Source organism: Caretta caretta, chromosome 4 (genome assembly GCF_965140235.1).
Source record: "Caretta caretta isolate rCarCar2 chromosome 4, rCarCar1.hap1, whole genome shotgun sequence".
NCBI lineage: Eukaryota > Metazoa > Chordata > Testudines > Cheloniidae > Caretta > Caretta caretta.
The window spans coordinates 147,312,126-147,332,460 of record NC_134209.1 but is presented as its reverse complement, the minus strand read 5'-3'; the positions used below and the strand labels follow the sequence as shown (position 1 = coordinate 147,332,460).

Genomic DNA, 20,335 nt, shown 5'->3' with positions numbered 1-20,335 from the left:
CTGAGACTGTTCAATTCATCTGTAGGATTAGCAGTATCTCCAAAAGGGCCAGATGAAACATTAAATGTTAGGCTAAAGTGACTGGTCACTTGGTGATTTTCTTTGTCAGCACTTTGAGAGAACAGGTAGAGAGATTTCATTGCTTGTTTCCTCTGGTGGTGAGTCTTAAAGCAAATATAACTCATCTTTTGTGTAAGAGATGGGAATATATTTGAAATCTAGCTAAAATATTGTTTTTAAATGTAGAATCTGCTTTAAAAATATTTGTTTGGTTTTGCTGACTTTTGCCAGACCAGAGAGAATGTGTGTAACTTTTACCAACATATGGAGATAGGAAAGAATCATTTTAGAATTGTATCTTGTTTGTTTGAGTACTCAGCTCTGTACAAGATCAAACAAACAAACCCCTTTTCCTTTCCCCCAAAAGCTTATAATCTAAACATCTGGAATGTAGTCTCTGTAGTAAGGTGGCTCCAGCAAGTATTAACAAGACCTGGCTGGATGGGAATTTAGTAATTTTAAATTTTCAAGTCCATGTGAGGGGTGTGTGTGTGTGTTTTGTTTTTATTGTAAACATGTAAGATTCTTTTGAAATGATTACTGCATAAAGCCTTATTTCATTACTTGTTTAAATGATAAAATTGGTGAAAATTTCATTGTAACAATATAACTGAAATTGTATCCTGTCCAAGATAGTTCAGTTGAGGTCCGTACAGTGTCTCATGATCAGGAATCCTAGTTTTTCATGTTTAAAAAAAAAAAAAATCTCAAACCATAAAAATTTGTGGTTTTCCACGATTAAAATGCAACGCTCAACTTTAGTTTCCCTAGCTACAAAATATAGTATAGTAAAATATAGGTATCAGTTGAACACGTTATATTGATATATTTACAATTTTAAGCAAGTTCGGAGCCTACCAGTGTCATCAATCGTTAAAATAAAATTTGAAAATTGCAAATTTTATTTCTCACTTATACCAAATACTTCTATGTCGGTATTGCATATTTTCAGAAGGTTTTTTTTAAGTACACAAAAAATAAAGCTCCTATTGTCAGCCCCAGGTGGTGGGACTCCTGCTGTCAACTGAAATCTTATTAAAAAATCTGTTTGGCCCAACAAGGTTGGGCTTAGGTTTATGTGGCACTCCTTTGTAATAAGGTTGGGCACCACTGGAATAAGTGACACTGGTACTTTAAATAAAATTTAGTTAATACTTAGTATATGTTTTTGTTTTTATTGACAAAATGCAAAAACTAAAGATTCTCTGTAAAAACTCAAATTCATAAAATCATAGAAGATTAGGGTTGGAAGAAACCTCAGGAGGTCATCTAGTTCAATCCCCTGGTCAGAGCAGGACCAACACCAACCAAATCATCCCTGCCAAGGCTTTGTCAAGCCGGGCCTTAAAAACCTCTAAGGAAGGAGATTCCACCAGCTCCCTAGGTAACCCATTCCAGTGCTTCACCACCCTCCTAGTGAAATAGTATTTCCTAATATCCACCCTAAACCTCCCCCACTGCAACTTGAGACCATTGCTCCTTGTTCTGTCATCTGCCACTACTGAGAACAGTCTAGCACCATCCTCTTTGGAACCCCCCCCTTCAGGTGGTTGAAGGCTGCTATCAAATCCCCCATCACTCTTCTATTCTGCAGACTAAATAATCCCAGTTCCCTCAGCCTCTCCTCATATGTCATGTGCCCCAGCCCCCTAATCATTTTCATTGCCCTCCGCTGGACTCTCTCCAATTTGTCCACACCCCTTCCTTAGTGGGGGGACCAAAACTGGACACAGTACTCCAGATGCGGCCTCACCAGTGCTGAATAGAAGGGAATAATCACTTCCCTTTATCTGCTGGCAATGCTCCAACTAATGCAGCCCAATATGCCGTTAGCCTTCTTGGCAACAAGGGCACACTGTTGACTCATATCCAGCTTCTCGTCCACTGTAATCTCCAGGTTCTTTTCTACCAAACTGCCTCTTAGATAGTCTCTAAGGTGCCACAAGTACTCCTTTTCTTTTTGCCTCTTAGACAGTCAGACCCCAGCATCTAGCAGTGCATGGGAGTCTTCCTTCCTAAGTGCAGGACTCTGCAATTGTCCTTGTTGAACCTCATCCGATTTCTTTTGGCCCAGTCCTCCAACTTGTCTAGGTCACTCTGGACCCTATCCCTACCCAACGTATCTACCTCTCCCCCCAGTTTAGTGTCATCTGCAAACTTGCTGAGGGTGCAATTAATCCCATCATCCAGATCATTGATAAAGATGTTGAACAAAACTGGCCCCAGGACGGACTGTCCGTTTTTCTGTGGTAAACGGATTTCCAGGATCCTTGCTTGTGATCACTCAACTTTATTACTAACACACATATCAAAATTACTCTGGCACATTGTTTTGAAGATGCTATTTGACCTTGTTTCATATCAAAGAAGCCATTGACAGCAATTTAGAAACAGTAGGCTGATGCTGAAAAGACATAAGCCTAAGTGAAAAGACAAGGAGGACTCGTGGCACTTTAGAGACTAACAAATTTATTTGAGCATAAGCTTTTGTGAGCTACAGCTCACTTCATCGGATGCATTCCGATGAAGTGAGCTGTAGCTCACGAAAGCTTATGCTCAAATAAATTTGTTAGTCTCTGAGGTGCCACGAGTCCTCCTTTTCTTTTTGCGGATACAGACTAACACGGCTGCTACTCTGAAACCTAAGTGAGTTTCTCCTTTGTTTCTGTATGGGACCAGAAATAGGGAATTACTTTGTACTGGTCACAAATTTATTTTTGATGGCCATGAGGTCAAAAGGAAAAGAACAGAAATAAAATGGTATAAAGAGAAAACAGAATTGAGCTGATATCTCACTCAGTTTGATTTTTTCAGGTGGGTTGTTTATCGGCAGACTATGGATAGCCCTGAATGTTTCAGTGCTGCCCACTTTCAGCGTTACCTTTCAAGTGTTCTTGAGTCCCAGCAGAACCGCAGCACGCGTCAGTCCAGTTACGCTAGAAGGAAAATGAGGCTGTTGGTGGTCTTGCAAGGGTAAGTAGTTCGTCAAATACAAGAAGATTGATCATCAAGAGAGTACGCTGCTCTCAGTTCTGCTCTTCATATCTCCTAGGTTAAGCTATTTTGTAACTTGTAATTCCTGCCTTCCTTCATTGGAAGAAGGTATTTGTAAAATGGTGTGTCTTGGTTCATGTTCTGACAACAGTCAGGCTTGGCTTTGGCATTACTCCCTCCAGTAATCTGTTCAAGTGTCTGGAGCCCTCAACAGAGAATACTTCACCTCTGGCTCTCTCAGATTTCATCCCGAGTGCTGCTGATAGTATGTTTCTAGTGCAGCACAGCCTTTTAGTGGGTCATGATAGCGAGACACTCATCCTCCAGAAACTGATGAGAACGCACGACATTGGTATCCCACCCCTCCCCTTAATCCCACTTCACATATGGTGGCCAACCAAAGGTACTGATCTCCATTTTGAAAGCCCTTGATTTTTGGGGCATCTGAGGTAAATCTTGTAAACTACTTTGAGAACTGCAGGTGGAAGTTACTGTACCCGCTATAGCATTGTTTAATTTCTAGAGCGACAACTGTTGTGTTTACTGTATGCATGCAAGTGCCACAAAATACATACTTCTCTGTGTTACCCAGTAGATATCATTTATTTGTAGCGAAGAAAACAATAAGGATCAGCAAAAATGTACAACAGCTTTGTGCATCGTGCAGAAAAGCATGCTACCTGAACAAACATCCTACTTTTCACAATTAATTTTATATTTGAAGGTTGAGATACTGAAAATGTTTTGAAAAATATCCGTAGGGTGGAGTACCATCCCATTCCTCTCCAAGGGAAAACCTATTGTGTGGAAAATTACTTAAAAGCCTTAAAGGTTTTTGCTAGACTTTAATTTTGAATGTCTTGAAAATATTTAATTTCAGGAAGTAAGATGTAATTTAATTCTTTGAATACCACAGTTAGATCTTTCTTTGAAAAAGCATTGTAAATTTATTCTGAACAAGCAGTACAAAAGGATTTTTAATAAATAATTTCAGGGTTTTGTGATCCAAATAAGCCATTCATTATTTTTTTCCTCAATGTGAACATAAAAGTTAAATTTTTGTGAGTGAGATTTTAAACACAAAAATAGATATAAGTGAGCTATAAGAACTGTTGTTCTGCCTTTGCATGTATAGTACCTTAATAAATCCAAGTGAGGCTAAAGGCTTGTCTACATGAACATTTTGTTCTCTGCAAGCTGGTGTGTGAATCTACCCCACACTAGCCTGCCACATACTAACTGTCCATGTGTGCTATGCTGAAGCACACTGACAGTTCACTGACAGCTTTGAAACAGGAGTGGATTAAAGTGCATTAATGAACGGATAGCGCATATCAGCAGGGTCCATATGGACTGTTAGCGCACGGCAGGCTAGCATGCGGTAGATTCATACACCGGTTTGAAGCAAACTAAATGTTCATGTAGACAAGCCTGAGTTGTATTTGCTATGAGAACCATAGTTTAGGATTTCATGTCTCTTGGATTTAAAAACTCTCAACCTTTAACCTAAATTTGCATAAATCAAGAAACAAATAAATCTACACATGTTTGTTTTTATGTCATTTGTTCTTATTCAGATAAATACATGTGAACATGCAACAGATTTTGCTGTTGAATGTTCTGATACTCTCTCTGATCCAGAGTGGACTGCGCCCAGCAGAGCATGCAAACTCTGAAACTCTGGTTTAGAACTGGTTGTGAAGAACAAAACCATACTCAGTTAAAACTGTCGGGGGAATTTTAAGTAGGCCTTGGTCAGATTCTATTTCACGTAAAAGTGCCTAGTCTTGTGGGGGGAAAGCTATTAGATCTTTAAAGAACATGAGTGGATAGAATCTCTGCTTTTATATATATCCTCTGAAAGATGACCACTTCAACAGCACGCGTTAGCACCATGGTGGGAATTGGTCCGTCTCGAATCAGAAGGAAGGGTGCTGTTTGTTCTGTCATTGGCACCGCACTTGGCAACGTATTCAGGGGTTTGCTCCCCGAGTAATTAAATCTTGTCCGCCCTGTTGCTGTCAGGAGTGTAACAGTTTCAACTAGTGAAACGCAAATTGTCTTCACTGATAAATGTTCTAATCCTTTAAAGAAATGTGCTCTTCATTTGGATTTAATATCTATGATTACCTCAGCATTCCCATCAGATAATTTAGATGTAAGATTAAATTGAAACAATTTTTTCCATCTTGGTTTAGAAGTAATATTCATTTCTAAACCAGATAATACAGTAGTGGGTACCATTATAGGAGTCTAATGCGACCTAATGCGCTTAGTGGGGACATGCATGATCAACTGTATAAAATCGGTTGCTAAAGATCAACTTCTATAAATTCTAATTCTAATTTCGTAGTGTAGACATGCCTTAAGTCATAGCATTTCGGCTTTTCAAGTGTACAATATTTGAAAAGGATACTGTTAGGTAAACTCATGTACATTGGTCACCACTAAACTCTTTACTATTTTGTTTTGTCTAGTTTCCATTATTGGGAACATTAGAATAGCGTTCAGTGTAAAGATTCTCATGCTGATTGTTTTGTAGTTTAAGAAAAACTAATGATTTCTTAATATATGCCTACAAATTACCTTGGTGTCAGATTCTTAACTGTTACTAATATATTTTACATTGTTTTGGCTGTGATCACGGTTTGCTTTTCATCGTGGATAGTAAAATAGAATAGTTAGGTGAACTTTGCTTTATACCACAGGTAAATTCTCTGGGTTTAGGTTTAAATTTCTAAAACCACATCTCGCCAAAAGTCTGAAGCTGAATCTACGCTAGAGAATTCTAAAAAGTTTGCAGCGTGGGCTGGTAGATCTTAGACTTCCCACATTTTGTTGGGAGTTGAACTCTGGGCGTCGATTGGTACAGAGAAACCCAGTTATTAATATAATTTGAGGACTTTATTTTAATGCCAGTGAAATAAAGGATAAGAGATAATTTGCTTAAAAGTTAATACTTAATCATAAACTCAGTTTAGTCAATTTCATTTATTTTGTTCTCATGCACTAGTACAATGTGGCAACGTTTGCGTTACAAACACAGCGGAGGAATGTTTCAATTCAAGTGGAATGTTTTAAGTTGGAATTCTTAAAGAAATGTCATAGAAACATTTCTGTTGGCATTGGGTTTTGTACTTTCTTTACAAAACCTACAATTTGGACTTCAGTCAAATTTATGGTGTTGTTTTAAGTCTTCAGTTAACATGCACGTCGTTTGCAGAAGGCATAATGTGAATTTCTTCCTATCTTGTTGTTTCTGTGCCTCTTGAAAGCAGACGTTTACACTTATTCAGTGTTAAGTTCATAATAGTGCATTGTGCAATAGCTGTCAGTAATTTCTGATGGCACTTCTCTTTTCTTTGTGTAAGTAAATATCTGAGTGCCTAAATTTCTTGCATACTGAATTGTGTACCAAGCATTTTCTTAGAACTTTAGTAATTTCTTTTGATTAATTGTTGACATGGTTCTTGTATTTCTGTCACTTCACACTTCTTCACTTTGTTCTCTTTGCAGATATACAGATGTTATTGATGTTGTACAGGCACTGCAGACTCACCCTGACCCTGATGTGAAGTCCTCTTTCATCATAGGAACAATTTCTACTTGCGTAGAACCACTTAGCTGCTATATGGAACATAGGTACATTAAAAAATCTGAATTGTTTTGTGTATTGTTTGTGTATATATAGTTTGGTCTGTTCTAAAACCTTGTGAGAATGATGCAACCATATTATGCTGTGTTGCTTGTGCACAGCTGAGCTGGCTTACTGTGTTGTAACTTCAATAAATGTTCTTGTTTTAAGTTTACATAATTTTAACAGAGCTTTTAAATGTAGCTTGATTTATACATTTAATGTAGGATTGTCATCCACTGGAAAAGCAAAATTTTGTTCTCAAAAGGTTTAACTTGGGAAAAGAAATTAATGTCATCTGTGGATTATGTAGGAACAAACAAAAAGAGAAACAGATTATAGTTGTTGTTTTTTACAAAGCCCATAAATCATTGTAGTGATTCTTCAGTGAATCTTTCTTATTCCTTCATATTGCCAGACAATAAGAAACTTTTATTTCAGTTTGGGTACCTGATTAATTATTACTTTTTGTTTTCTTAAAGTCACTATCAAATGAAGACACTACACATTCAAGATGTGAATTTTCTTGGTTTCGAATTTTACAGAATATAGTGGCAAAAGATGGGAGAGGAAATTCTGGAAGTGTTAGTTGCGCTTCTTAGGTTATTTTCTTTAAAATTGGCACGCAGCCAAGCAACTAACACTTTAAATAGCAAAATACACTTCATAAACTCTTCCCATGTGCCCAGTCCAAACTGCAGAGATGACAAAAACTTGATACTTTGTTAAAATGCTTTTCAAGGGATGTGGAACAGAGCTGATTTTAAGACTCCGTGATCCTAGATATAAGCACTACACACCATTTTTACAGCTATTTGTGATCTCAGTAAACAGATTGGTGAATTGAAACACATGAATTCTATCTCTTTCAGTAAATACCAAGTGCCTCCACCATAATCTTTCAATTTGACATAGATAATGTTAACCACAAATGAAGGTTATTACTATAAATATTTCATTAAGAGTATGATGAAAGAATTGCAGGTTATCTCCTGAAGTGAAGTAGCTGTTGATGGCAAAGACATAGCCCATGTAGTGTCTATTTCTGCCTCACTTTGAAGCTTCCTTCTGTAAGAGCTTGCAAAAGAACAGAATCTGGCAGACCTAAAATGGCTTTATGCTGCAATCGGTCTTTCTGAGTATGGAAGCTTTGAGAGTTCCAGAAGAGTACATTGTGTCTTGCTGTCTGATCTGAATCTTTTGTATTTACAAAAAGAACCTCTTGTCCTCCAAAGTTTAATTACTGTAGGTATCCAATGGAGGGCTTTCTTTTGTTCTAGAATATTACCCCTTTACTTGAGCTTGTTACAGGTTTGATGAAGTTGATAAATGGTGTCACTGCTGTGCATTTTGGTAAAATGCACCAAATACAAATCCTGCCCTAAAAAGCTTATGATGTATTCTAAAGGCACAACCCAGAAATACAACAGTAACTCATGTTTAATACTGCACCTTTTCAAAGTATATACCAATCTTTTACTAATTAACTCAGTGTAATACCAGATAGACGAAATAGAACAGAAAATAGTCCCTGAAACAAGAAAGCTTCATAAAATTAGTTTTCCAAAAGTACTTAGAGGCAGGGAGACCACTTAGTAAACATGACTTGGAAGGCTATTCCAGGCCATGGGATAGCATAAAAGAAGTCTTGAAGATGGGTCAGGGTGGTGACGCCATGTTAAGTCTAATAGTAGGCAATGTTCAAATGACTGGGAGTCTTCAACTTGACACAAAGATTATTCTTGTGTTAGGGCTCGATTTAGATTATTGATTAGATGTTGGATACCTAGTCTCAATCAGTTTATTAATGAAAGATAAATCAGTGTTGTTACAGAAAAGGTTAATACTTCATTCAATCCTGGGAGCAGGTTTGCAACTGACACTTGCTGTTCCAAAGTGATTATAAAAACTACCTGCTATATTAGCTATTTACCACAAACTAAAATCGTTAATTATTACAGACCCTTCTTATCTGACCTAGTGTCTTCCTCCTGTTTTTCAGGGTGTAGACACCTACCCCAATTACTTCTAGCACCTTACCTGGTTAAAGACACCTGTATTGATTATCCCAATTATCCTAGCACATTTTTTGTATTTTGCATCACTTCTGAAAGGTTCTGCATATGAAACAAGGGTTACATGTGGTTCACTTGCTAATAAGGTTTCACAGTGAAGCTTCTGTTAAATGAAAAGCATGCTTGAATTTGATTCATAGTTAGTATAAATGCAAAGAATAGAAAGCCGCCTAGAAATAGATAGTATTGGGTAACTGTTGGTAGAGAGCAACAGTTTGTACCGTAATTTTTAACATTAAGATTTCTTCTTTAATTTTCCAGATTCCTTTTTCCTAAATTCCTGGATCAGTGTTCACAAGGTAATTAAACTTTGTTTTTTGGGAAATGATGCAGAACAAAACCTGTCAATACCTGGGCTTTAAATGTTGCTTAAAGCAGGCATTTCTGACTTTTTCAGCCTAAGGGCCAAACATGTATTTTGCAGAACTGTCAAGAGGCCAGTATGAATACTTTGAGGTACATTCTTTGTCCTAAATAGTTGCTTTCGATGCCTCTCTCTCCACAATAGATCACTTGGGAGGGAGGAATGGCTGGAGAATAATGCATTCCAGCTATCCGCAGATGGAGTGTGGTCCCTAGGGCGCTGTTGTCAGCCAGCACAATGTAGAGCAGCCTCCTGGCTGCTGTAACCTGGGCTGACAGAGAATCAACAAGCAAAAACTAACTGTTAGTTCTTGGTTCCTACTAATGTCCTTCTCTCCTGGACCTCAGTGAACGGAAGGGGAGTCAGCCTTTCCTGGGCACCCCTTAGGCTCAGGCAGAGTCAGGCATGCTCTTGTAGCCTAGTGCAATTTAGAGCTAGCCTCTTTTTCCTCCTTTGTGATGCAGCTGGTGGGGGCACATGTGAGCTGTGCAGTTGAAGGTGTCCTCCCACTTCCTTCCTTCCTTCCTTCCTTCCCTCCCATCCTGAGCCCCTTTCCACCCCCACACCCTCCAACTTCCAAACAGGAATTATTCAGATGCTTCAGTTTAAAAAGCAGAGCATGGCTCATGGACTAAGTTCCCTCTAAGCTGTGTGGCTGCTCAGCTGCCCATTAAGCCCTGTGCAGGGGCTCAGGGCTGGGGCTGGGAGAGCCACTCCCTGCCGGCCCCAGCACAGACCTGCCATGGCCGGGGGAGAGGTGCCCCTCCCTTGGCCAGGCCCAGACTCAGGCCTGCTAAAGCTGCCACGGCTGGGGATAGGTGCCTCTCAACCAGTCCCAAGCTGCTGGCGGGAGTCCTCTTTCCCCACCGCAGCCCCGGGCAGCCTGCATCCCAAAACCCTCATCCCTGGCCCCCACCCCAGAGACCCCACTGCACCCCAACCCTCTTCCCACACCATAAACCCCTCATCCCCAGCTCCACCCCAGAGCTCGCACCAACAGCCAGAGACCTCACTCTCCCACACCCCAACCCTCTGCCCCGGCTCTGAGCCCCCTCCCACACTCCAAACGCCTCGGCCCCACCCCCACCACATTAATTTTGTTATGTGCACCAATATGAAAGTGGTGTGTCACACAAATGAGTGTACCTCCATATTGGTACACATAAAATGCATTCCACATGTGGATGTAAAAAATTAGCGGGAATACTGCTCATGGATCATCTTTTTTATTCATAATCAAAGGGCTTGTCTTCACTACCGGGGTCAGTCAACCTGAGGTACACTACTCCAGCGATGTGAACAACATAGCCTGAGTCAATGTAGATTAGGCTGATTTACCCCGGCATCTTCACTGCACTGCGTTAACGGGAGATGCCCTCCAGTCCACTTACCTTAATCTTCTCAGGACGGTGGAATACCAGGGTCGACTGGAGAGTGCTCTGATGTCGAGTTAGCGGGACTTCACTCGACTTGTTAAATTGACACCCGTTGCATTGATTTGCAGTGGTGTCAATCTGCTTCCTAACTACCTTGACAGTCGCAGGTTAGGCACCGCTACTCTAGACATCACAGAAAAATGTATAATAATTTTCAGTCACTCCACGTCCTTGTGTATTGGACTCAAAGAACTGAGTAAAAATGTGTACAATGTGAATATTGACTTATGAAAGTCACCTGTGCATAAAGGTAAGTATTGAAATTGCATTGAAACCTACAACAGTTATTACTTTTTCATAATACTGAAAGAGCTTGTGAAAGTAGATTGTTGTCCAGTAGCTGTAGCTAAATAAGAAATACTCTGCTTTAATACAGTATTAACGTTTGATTCTACTCTGAAAAGTGATTAAAAATGGCACCATGTTCAAAAGATCCGGTTTGTGGTGGTATTCAGTCACATCTGCTTGCTTTGAAACAAAAACATGTGTTTACTACTATTTTCTCTGGTCACAATGGGAGGCCAGAACAGCTGTGGGTATGAGTTGGGTTCTGTCCCTTCTCATGTCTCCTCAAGCAAATAGTTATGTAAGTTCCAAATGGGAGACTACATTCAGTAACACCACCTGTGCAATCCCATTGAAAACTATAGTGGTACCTGTTAAACATGTTGAGAATAATGGTGTTGCATAAATTATAACTGTTTTTCTAAGTGAAAAGAGATTTTTTTTTTGCCAGCCTGCAAATTCAACCTGAGATATGAAAGTCAGTCTCTGTTCTTACAGATCATGAATGGTAGGAAAGATTCTGCAGACCATTTTCTGCCTTCAGTTACGCCTGTGGAGTTTCACTGTATTAAACTCCCTTCACTCTGGCCTTGACATATACAGTCTATCCTATTCATATCTATTCAGAATGTTGCTGCAAAGTCCATTTTCCCAGTCTGTTGCTTTGACCATGTCACCCCTCTTTTTGCATCCCTTCTCTGGTTCCCCTTCTCAGTTGCATCAAACATAAGCTGCTTGTCTTCACTTAAAAGGTCCTTTAAAATGGTCTCAAGTTGCAGTGGGGGAGGTTTAGATTGGATATTAGGAAAAACTTTTCACTAAGAGGGTGGTGAAACACTGGAATGCGTTACCTAGGGAGGTGGTAGAATCTCCTTCATTAGAGGTTTTTAAGGTCAGGCTTGACAAAGCCCTGGCTGGGATGATTTAACTGGGAATTGGTCCTGCTTCGAGCGGGGGGTTGGACTAGATGACCTTCTGGGGTCCCTTCCAACCCTGATATTCTATGATTCTATGATTTACAGTCAACTTATCTTTCCCCTCCTTACCTCTCAGTTGCTGTTGAGTTGTGGACACTCTGATCAGCCCATGATGCCAGCCTCTACTGCCCACTCGTTTAAATTCTCAAATAAGTACCTTCCTGCTTTCTCTCATGCTTCCTCTCTTGCTTGAGGAACTCCCTGTAAACATCTGCCAAGCTACTTCATTATTCGCTTTCAAATCCCTCCCCAAAGCTTTCCTTTGCCATGATGCCTACAAAAACTTGACAGTGGTTAAGCTGCTGGTGTGCTGTGACCATTGCCTATCATCAGTATTGTCTCACTGTTTCCTTGTCTTCCCCAGTCTGTCTGTCTATCAATCTGTCACTGGCTTTTAAGCTCTTTGGGGCAGGGACTGTTCTCGTTCTGTGTTTGTACAGTCCCTTGTTCAGTGAGGTTGTGATCCATGACTTGGGCTCCTAGGGGTTACAGTAATACAAATAACAACTGGGGACAAACAGTTGTGCTTGTAGCTGTTTTGATGTAGAATTCTGTTATTCCTGCGTCATAACAGACTACATCATCCTTCCCAAGTATGTTCGCTCTTCAGTGCTGAGAAGTAGTAGCAAAAACGTTATTTTAATCACAAAAGTAAACTGAAGTGACTCGGGACTCTCAAAGGGAGCAAATCTGAGTAAGAATGGGATGATGACCATTGTGGAAAGTATTATGATGCCATTATATAAATCTGTGGATTTTTTCTTCATCTGAGATACAATGTTCAGTGCTGAATTGCAGAATTAAAGGGAATACAGAAAGGAGCAACAAGAATTAAGGACATGGGAAAATTCTGGTACAAAGATTGAGAAGATTGGGATTGTGTAATTTAGAGATGAGATGAATAGGAAGGGATATGGTCGAAGTATATAAAATAATGATACTGAGAAGCTACAGTCAGAACTTCTATTACCTCTGTTTGTTAGCATAAGAACAAAGAGACAATTAAATTAAAAAGTGGAAAATTCAGAATTGATAAAAAAAATAAAATCTGTATTTAGACGTAATTAGACTGTGGAACTCATTGCCACATGATGTTAAGACCACTAAGTCAGCAAGATTCAAAGAGGGATTGAACATTATGGATAATTAGAATATCCAGAGTTGTTTATAAAAATATTAAAAGTGGGGGGGGAAATTAGAGGAATACAAACCACCTGCTTCAAGCCATTCTATCAGGAGTAAGGAGGAGACTCCCCTGGTGGTAATTACCCAACATCTGCTTGCTGCAGGGTTTCTTGCACCTTCCTCAGAAGTATCTGCTTGAACGGTCATTGTCTGAGACAATATACTGAACTAGATGGACCAGGGGTCTAACCCAGTAGGGCAAAGCCTATGTTCTGAAGAAGTTGCCATTTTCACATTATTTTTCAGAGGAAAAACTGCACATTTTAAAATAAGGAAATCTGAACACTAAATATAATCAGAGCTGAGTTTTGACTGAGGCATTGTTCTGTTGCCTTTAGGATTTTGCGTGCCTCTGATGTCGCACGTTGTTTTTTCCTCCTTTGTATGGACCATATTTGGCTATCTTGCATGAAAACTCCTGTTTTAGGCATCAGTAGGCACAATAGCTTGATCTATTAACCTTTATTACTAGATGTACAGTTCTTTTCCATAGTCTAATCTCTGTACTTAATGGATATGTGTTGCTATTATAAAATCATATTATTTAACATGATTGATACTCACAGTAATTAATAGGTCTGGTCAGAAGTGGATTGGCAGAACTGTGATGGGAAATTTACCCAGCACCTGGCAATACTGTGTAACCTTTAAACAGTTCTATTTCAGTTCCTTCCTTGCATAAGCTTTTAAAAATTGCCCAAACTCTTTGACATAAGAGCAGCCAATACTGGGTCAGACCAATGGTCCATCTAGCCCAGTATCTTGTCTTCCAACAGTAGCCAGTGCCTGGTGCTTCAGAGGGAATGAACAGAACAAGCAATCATTGAGTGATCCATCCCATGTCTTCCATTCCCAGCTTCTGGCAGTCTGAGACTAGGGGCACTCAGAGCATGGGATTGCATCCCTGACCATCTTGGCTAGTAACCATTGATGGATTTATTCTCCATGAACTTACCTAATTCTTTTTTGAGCCCCGCTGTAGTTTTGGCCTTCATATGGCTATTTGTAGGTGGTGTCGGTTAGAGGGCTTTTAACTTCCCTGATATCTGTTGGAAGACTATTGCAGCAAAACATGATACATCCTGCAAATTCTTAGTATGTGCAGGCGACAGCTTTGAGTCAGAAAGTTGAGGAAACAAGTAGGGGGTCTTCCATTTTGGATCTGGTTTTGACCAACAGTGATGAATTAGTTGCGAATGTGAAGGTGGTTGGGAACTTGGGAGGAAGTGATAATGATCTGATAGTATTCAAGATCCTATGGAAAGGAGCATGTGAGAACAGCAAAACAAGGACAATGGACTTCAGACAGGTGGATTTCACCCGACTCAGAGAAACAGTAGGCGAGGTCCCATGGGAAGACCAATTAGGAAGAAAAGAAGTTGAAGGGGGCTGGCAGTTCATAAAGATGCAATACCAGAGGCTCATCATCAAACTATTCCGTCACAGAGGAAAGATGTGCAGCCACACTGGCCTCCTGTGGCTCTTCTCAAGTTGCTTTTCAGCAATCTAAAAACCAAAAGGGATACACGCAGGAAATGGAAGGAGGCATGTCACCAAGGAAGTATACCTGGGAATAGCCCAAATGTTTAGGGACAAAATCAGGAAAGTCAAGGCAAAGAATGAGTTACAGCTGGCAAAAAATGTTAGAGACAACAGGAAGCAGTGGATGTATTGTATTAAGCAGTGGATGTATTGTATCTTGACTTTAGCAAAGCTTTTGATACGGTCTCCCACAGTATTCTTGTCAGCAAGTTAAGGAAGTATGGGCTGGATGAATGCACTATAAGGTGGGTAGAAAGTTGGCTAGATTGTCGGGCTCAACGGGTAGTGATCAATGGCTCCATGTCTAGTTGGCAGCCGGTGTCAAGTGGAGTGCCCCAAGGGTCGGTCCTGGGGCCGGTTTTGTTCAGTATCTTCATAAATGATCTGGAGGATGGTGTGGATTGCACTCTCAGCAAATTTGCGGATGATACTAAACTGGGAGGAGTGGTAGATATGCTGGAGGGCAGGGATAGGATACAGAGGGACCTAGACAAATTGGAGGATTGGGCCAAAAGAAATCTGATGAGGTTCAATAAGGATAAGTGCAGGGTCCTGCACTTAGGACGGAAGAACCCAATGCACAGCTACAGACTAGGGACCAAATGGCTAGGCAGCAGTTCTGCGGAAAAGGACCTAGGGGTGACAGTGGACGAGAAGCTGGATATGAGCCAGCAGTGTGCCCTTGTTGCCAAGAAGGCCAATGGCATTTTGGGATGTATAAGTAGGGGCATAGCGAGCAGATCGAGGGACGTGATCGTCCCCCTCTATTCGACATTGGTGAGTCCTCATCTGGAGTACTGTGTCCAGTTTTGGGCCCCACACTTCAAGAAGGATGTGGATAAATTGGAGAGAGTCCAGCGAAGGGCAACAAAAATGTTTAGAGGTCTGGAACACATGAGTTATGAGGAGAGGCTGAGGGAACTGGAATTGTTTAGTCTGCAGAAGAGAAGAATGAGGGGGGATTTGATAGCTGCTTTCAGCTACCTGAGAGGTAGTTCCAGAGAGGATGGTTCTAGACTATTCTCAGTGGTGGAAGAGGACAGGACAAGGAGTAATGGTCTCAAGTTGCTGTGGGGGAAGTTTAGGTTGGATATTAGGAAAAACTTTTTCACTAGGAGGGTGGTGAAACACTGGAATGCGTTGCCTAGGGAGGTGGTGGAATCTCCTTCCTTAGAAGTTTTTATGGTCAGGCTTGACAAAGCCCTGGCTGGGATGATTTAATTGGGTATGGGTCCTGCTTTTGAGCAGGGGATTGGACTAGATGACCTCCTGAGGTCCCTTCCAACCCTGATATTCTATGATATTCTATGATTCTATGAAGAGGTTCTTGAAATATGTCAGACAAAAAGAGAGAGGATGGTGTGGATCCACTGCTCAATGGAGAAGGTGAGCTGGTAACAGAAGATAATAGGAAAGCATGCAAGTCGTGGGAGGTGATAGTACTTCTCTAATCGGCACTGTTTAGGCCTTTGTTGGAGTACTGTGTCCAATTATGGTCACCAGTGTATAAGAAGGATGTAGAGAAACTGGAAAGGATCCAGAGGCAAGCGAAAAAGATGATCATAGGGATGGAATGCAAGCCACGCAAGATAAGGCTAAAGGAACTGGGTATGTTTAGTTTGGAAAAGAGGCGATTAAGGGGGAACATGGTAGCGATCTTCAGATACTTGAAAGGCTACCTTAAAAAGATGAAGAAAAGTTGTTCTCTTTTGCCACAGAAGGCAGGAGAAGAGGCAATGGGTTCAAACTACAGCATAGCAGATTTAGATGAAATCTTAGAAAAAACTTCTAACTGTAGAACAGTAAGACAATGAAATAGACTATCTCGGGTGGTTGTGGAAGGTTCTTCATTGGAGATTTTCAAAAGGAGGCTGTATAGCCATCTGTCTTGGATGGATAGACACAACAAATCCTACACCTTGACAGGGAGTTAGACTTGATGACCCTTGCAGTCCCTTCTAACCCTGTGATTCTATGATTCACAACATCCCCTGGCAATGAGTTCCACAGGTTTACTGTGTGTTGTCTGAAGAAGTATTTCCTTATGTTTGTTTTAAACCTGCTTGTTAACTTCATTGGGTGACCTCTGATTCTTGTGTTTATGTGCAGGAGTAAATAACACTTCCATATTCCATTTCTCCATGCCATTCATGATTTTATACACTTGTATCACATCCCCCTTTAGTCATCTCTTTTCCAAACTGAAGGGTCCCAGTCTTTTTAATCTCTCCTCATATGGAAGCTGTTTCATACACTGTAATTTATTTTTGTTGCCCTTCTCTGTACCTTTTTCAATTCTAATATTTTTTGAGATGGAGTGACCAGAACTGCATGCAGTATTTATGGTGTGGATGTACCATTGATTTATGTAGTGGCATTGATATTTTTTGTCTTATCTATCACTTTCCTAATGGTTCATAACATTGTTAGCTTTCTTGACTATCTTTGCACGTTGAGTGGATGTTTTCAGAGAACTATCGACAGTGACTCCAAGATCTTTCTTGAGTGGTCACACTAATTTAGAGTCCATCATTTTGTATGTATAGTTGGGATTATGTTTTCCAATGTTCGTTACTTTGCATCTATCAACATTGAAATTCATCTGCCGTTTTGTGGTATCCCTTTGTAATTCTTCACAGTCAGCTTCAGCCTTAACTCTACTGAGTAATTTTTGTATCCTCTGCAAACTTTGCTACCTCACTGTTCACCCCTTTTTTCCAGATCATTTATGAATATTGTGACAGGGTCAGGCCAGATGGCTACAGGAGTGTGATAGAAAGTAGATATATTAGCCCCAGATTAAGCATGTCTCTTTCCCCTGTCAGGATTCCTTCCCCACTCCAAACTCTAGGATACAGATGTGGGGACCCACATGAAAGACCCCCTAAGCTTATTCTTACCAGTTTAGGTTAAAAACTTCCCCAAGGTACACACTTTGCCTTGTCCTTGAACAGTATGCTGCCACTACCAAGCATTTTAAAAAAAGAACAGGGAAAGAGATCACTTGGAGACATCTTCCCCCAAAATATCCCCCCAAGCCCTACACACCCCCTTTCCTGGGGAGGCTTGAGAATAATATCCTTACCAATTGGTTACAAAATCATCAGAGACCCAAACCACTGGATTTTGGCACAATGGAAAAATCAGTCAGGTTTTTAAAAGAAGTGTTTTATTTAAAAAAAAAAAAAAAAGAAGGTAAAAATCATCTCTGTAAAATCAGGATGGAAAATAATTTACAGTGTATTCAGGTTCAAAACACAGAGGATCCCCCTCTGGGCAAAATCTTAAATGTTACAGAAAACAGGAATAAACCTCCCTCTTAACACAGGGAAAATTCACATAAAACAAAAGATAAATTAATCCGCCTTGCCTGGTTTACCTATACTGGTTGCAATATTGGAAACTTGGATTAGGATGGGTTGGAGAAGATGGATTTCTGTCTGGCCTCTCTGTCCCAAGAGAACAACCACGTAAACAAAGAGCACAAACAAAAGCCTTCCCCCCCACAAGATTTGAAAGTATCTTGTCCCCTTATTGGTCCTTTGGGTCAGGTGCCAGCCAGGTTAGCTGAGCTTCTTAACCCTTTACAGGTAACAGGATGTTGCCTCTGGCCAGGAGAGATTTTATAGCATTGTATACAGAAAGGTGGTTACCCTTCCCTTTATATTTATGACACCGGAGTAAGATAATGGGCTGTTCCAGAACAATCAGGAAGTTGCTGGAACCAATTAATGTAGGCTAATTAGGACACCTGGAGCCAATTAAGAAGCTGCTAGAATCAGTTAGAACATGCAAGCTAATCTGGGCACCTGGTTTAAAAAGGACCTTATTTCAGTTAGTGAGGTGCGCGCGAGGAGCTGGGAGCAAGAAGGCGCAAGGAGCTGAGATTGAGAAGGCATACTGCTGGAGGACTGAGGAGTACAAGCGTTATCAGACATCAGGAGGAAGGTCCTGTGGTGAGGATAAAGCAGGTGCTGGGAGGAGGCTATGGGGAAGTAGCCCAGGGAGTTGTAGCTATTACAGGAGACACTGTAGACAGCTGCAATCCACAGGGCCCTGGGCTGGAATCCGGAGTAGAGGGCGAGCCCGGGTTCCCTCCATTCTCCCCATCTCCCTATTTGATATAAGAGGAGTTGACCTGGACTGTGGGTCCCACCAGAGGGGAAGGTCTCTGGCCTGTCCCCTGACCCACTCGGTGGGTCAGCAGAGACAGCGGGGATTGTTCTCCTCCTTTTCCCCATGCTGGCCAGTGATGAGGTTAGTTGAGTGAATGGCAGGTTTGAGCCACTGGCAAAAGTGGCCAAACTGAGGGCTGCTGTGAATCTCTGAGGTGAGCAAATCCACCAATAAGCGCAGGACCCACCAAGGCAGAGGAGGAACTTTTTCCCAGTATGTTGAACAGCACTGGTCCTAGTATGGATCCCTGGGGGATACCACTATTTACCTCTCTCCATTCTGAAAACTGACCATTTATTCCTACCCTCTGTTTCCTGTCTTTTAACCAATTACTGATCCATGAGAAGGACCTTCCCTCTTCTATGACTTCTTACTTAGCTTCAAAGCGTTTGGTGAGGGACCTTGTCAAAGGATTTCTGAAAGTGCCAAGTACACTATATCCACTGGATCGCCCATGTCCGCATGCTTGTTGACCTCCTCAATGAATTCTAATGGATTGGTGGGGCATGATTTCCATTTACAAAAACCATGTTGACTCTTCCCCCAACAAATCGTGTACATCTATGTGTCTGATAATTCTGTTCTTTACTATACTATAATTTCAACCAGTTTGACTGGTACTGAAGTTAGTCTTACTGGCCTGTAATTGCCAGGATCACCCCTGGAGCCCTTTTTTAAAAATTGGTGTTACCGTAGGTATCCTCCACTCATCTGGTACTGAAGGTGATTTAAGTGATAAGTTATATACCATACTTAATATTTCTGCAATTTCATATTTCAGTTCCTTCAGAACTCCTGGGTAAATAGCATCTGGTCCTGGTGACATTTTACTGTTTAATTTAACAATTTGTTCCAAAACCACCTCTAATGAGAGCTCAGTCTGGGACAATTCCTCAGATTTGTCACCTAAAAAGAATGGCTCAGATATGGGAATCTCTCTCACATCCTGTGCGGTGAAATCTGATGCAAAGAATTGATTTAGTTTCTCCGCAATGGCTATATCTTCCCTGAGTGCTCCTTTAGCGCCTTGATCATCCAGTGGCCCTACTGATTGTTTGGCAGGTTTCCTACTTCTGAAATTCCTTTGCTGTTAGCTTTTCAGTCTTTTTTGCTAGTCTCCATCCATTCCCTCCATACACTTCTGCAATCCCCTTTTGCTTCCAAATTGTTCTCTGCAACAGTTCAGTCTAGGTAATCTCTCTTCTGCATGGACAAGGAATGCTCCAGATATCATCTTCTAACATCCTAGATATCCATTTTGTTTAAAGTTGCTATTTTTTTTGCTGAGGACAAAACGGAATCATTATCACTGTGAAGCATAGGTTTTTGAGTTTCCCCTGCTGTTTCTGAACTTCATTATCTAACGCGCTATTCTCAGAGCTGTGCACATTCCTGATAACCTCATCGGTTAGGCAGGTGTATAAATAAAGGGAGTAAACAAACCAAAGCCCTTTTGGAAACACAGATTTTAGAAACAGAAGAGGGAGGGGAAGGGGTGATTCAAATACTAAAAGGTCAAAATCGTTAAGGAGTGAAATTGTGTATTTAACCATCTCCTAGTTTTCATTTCACAAACCCCCGCCCCCGCTTCACCTCCTCCCTGGCTT

General features: G+C 40.9%; 1 protein-coding gene across 2 annotated transcripts in view; it reads left to right on the top strand.

The window, feature by feature from the left end:
- DNAAF9 (dynein axonemal assembly factor 9) overlaps positions 1–20,335 on the top strand; it is a 138,257-nt gene that overhangs the window by 97,629 nt on the left and 20,293 nt on the right. For both annotated transcript variants that reach the window (XM_075128148.1, XM_048846391.2), the window contains exons 27-29: positions 2,875–3,033; positions 6,571–6,696; positions 9,025–9,062. In XM_075128148.1, the coding sequence (XP_074984249.1) occupies positions 2,875–3,033; positions 6,571–6,696; positions 9,025–9,062 (323 nt within the window). The remainder of the gene's footprint in view (positions 1–2,874; positions 3,034–6,570; positions 6,697–9,024; positions 9,063–20,335) is intronic.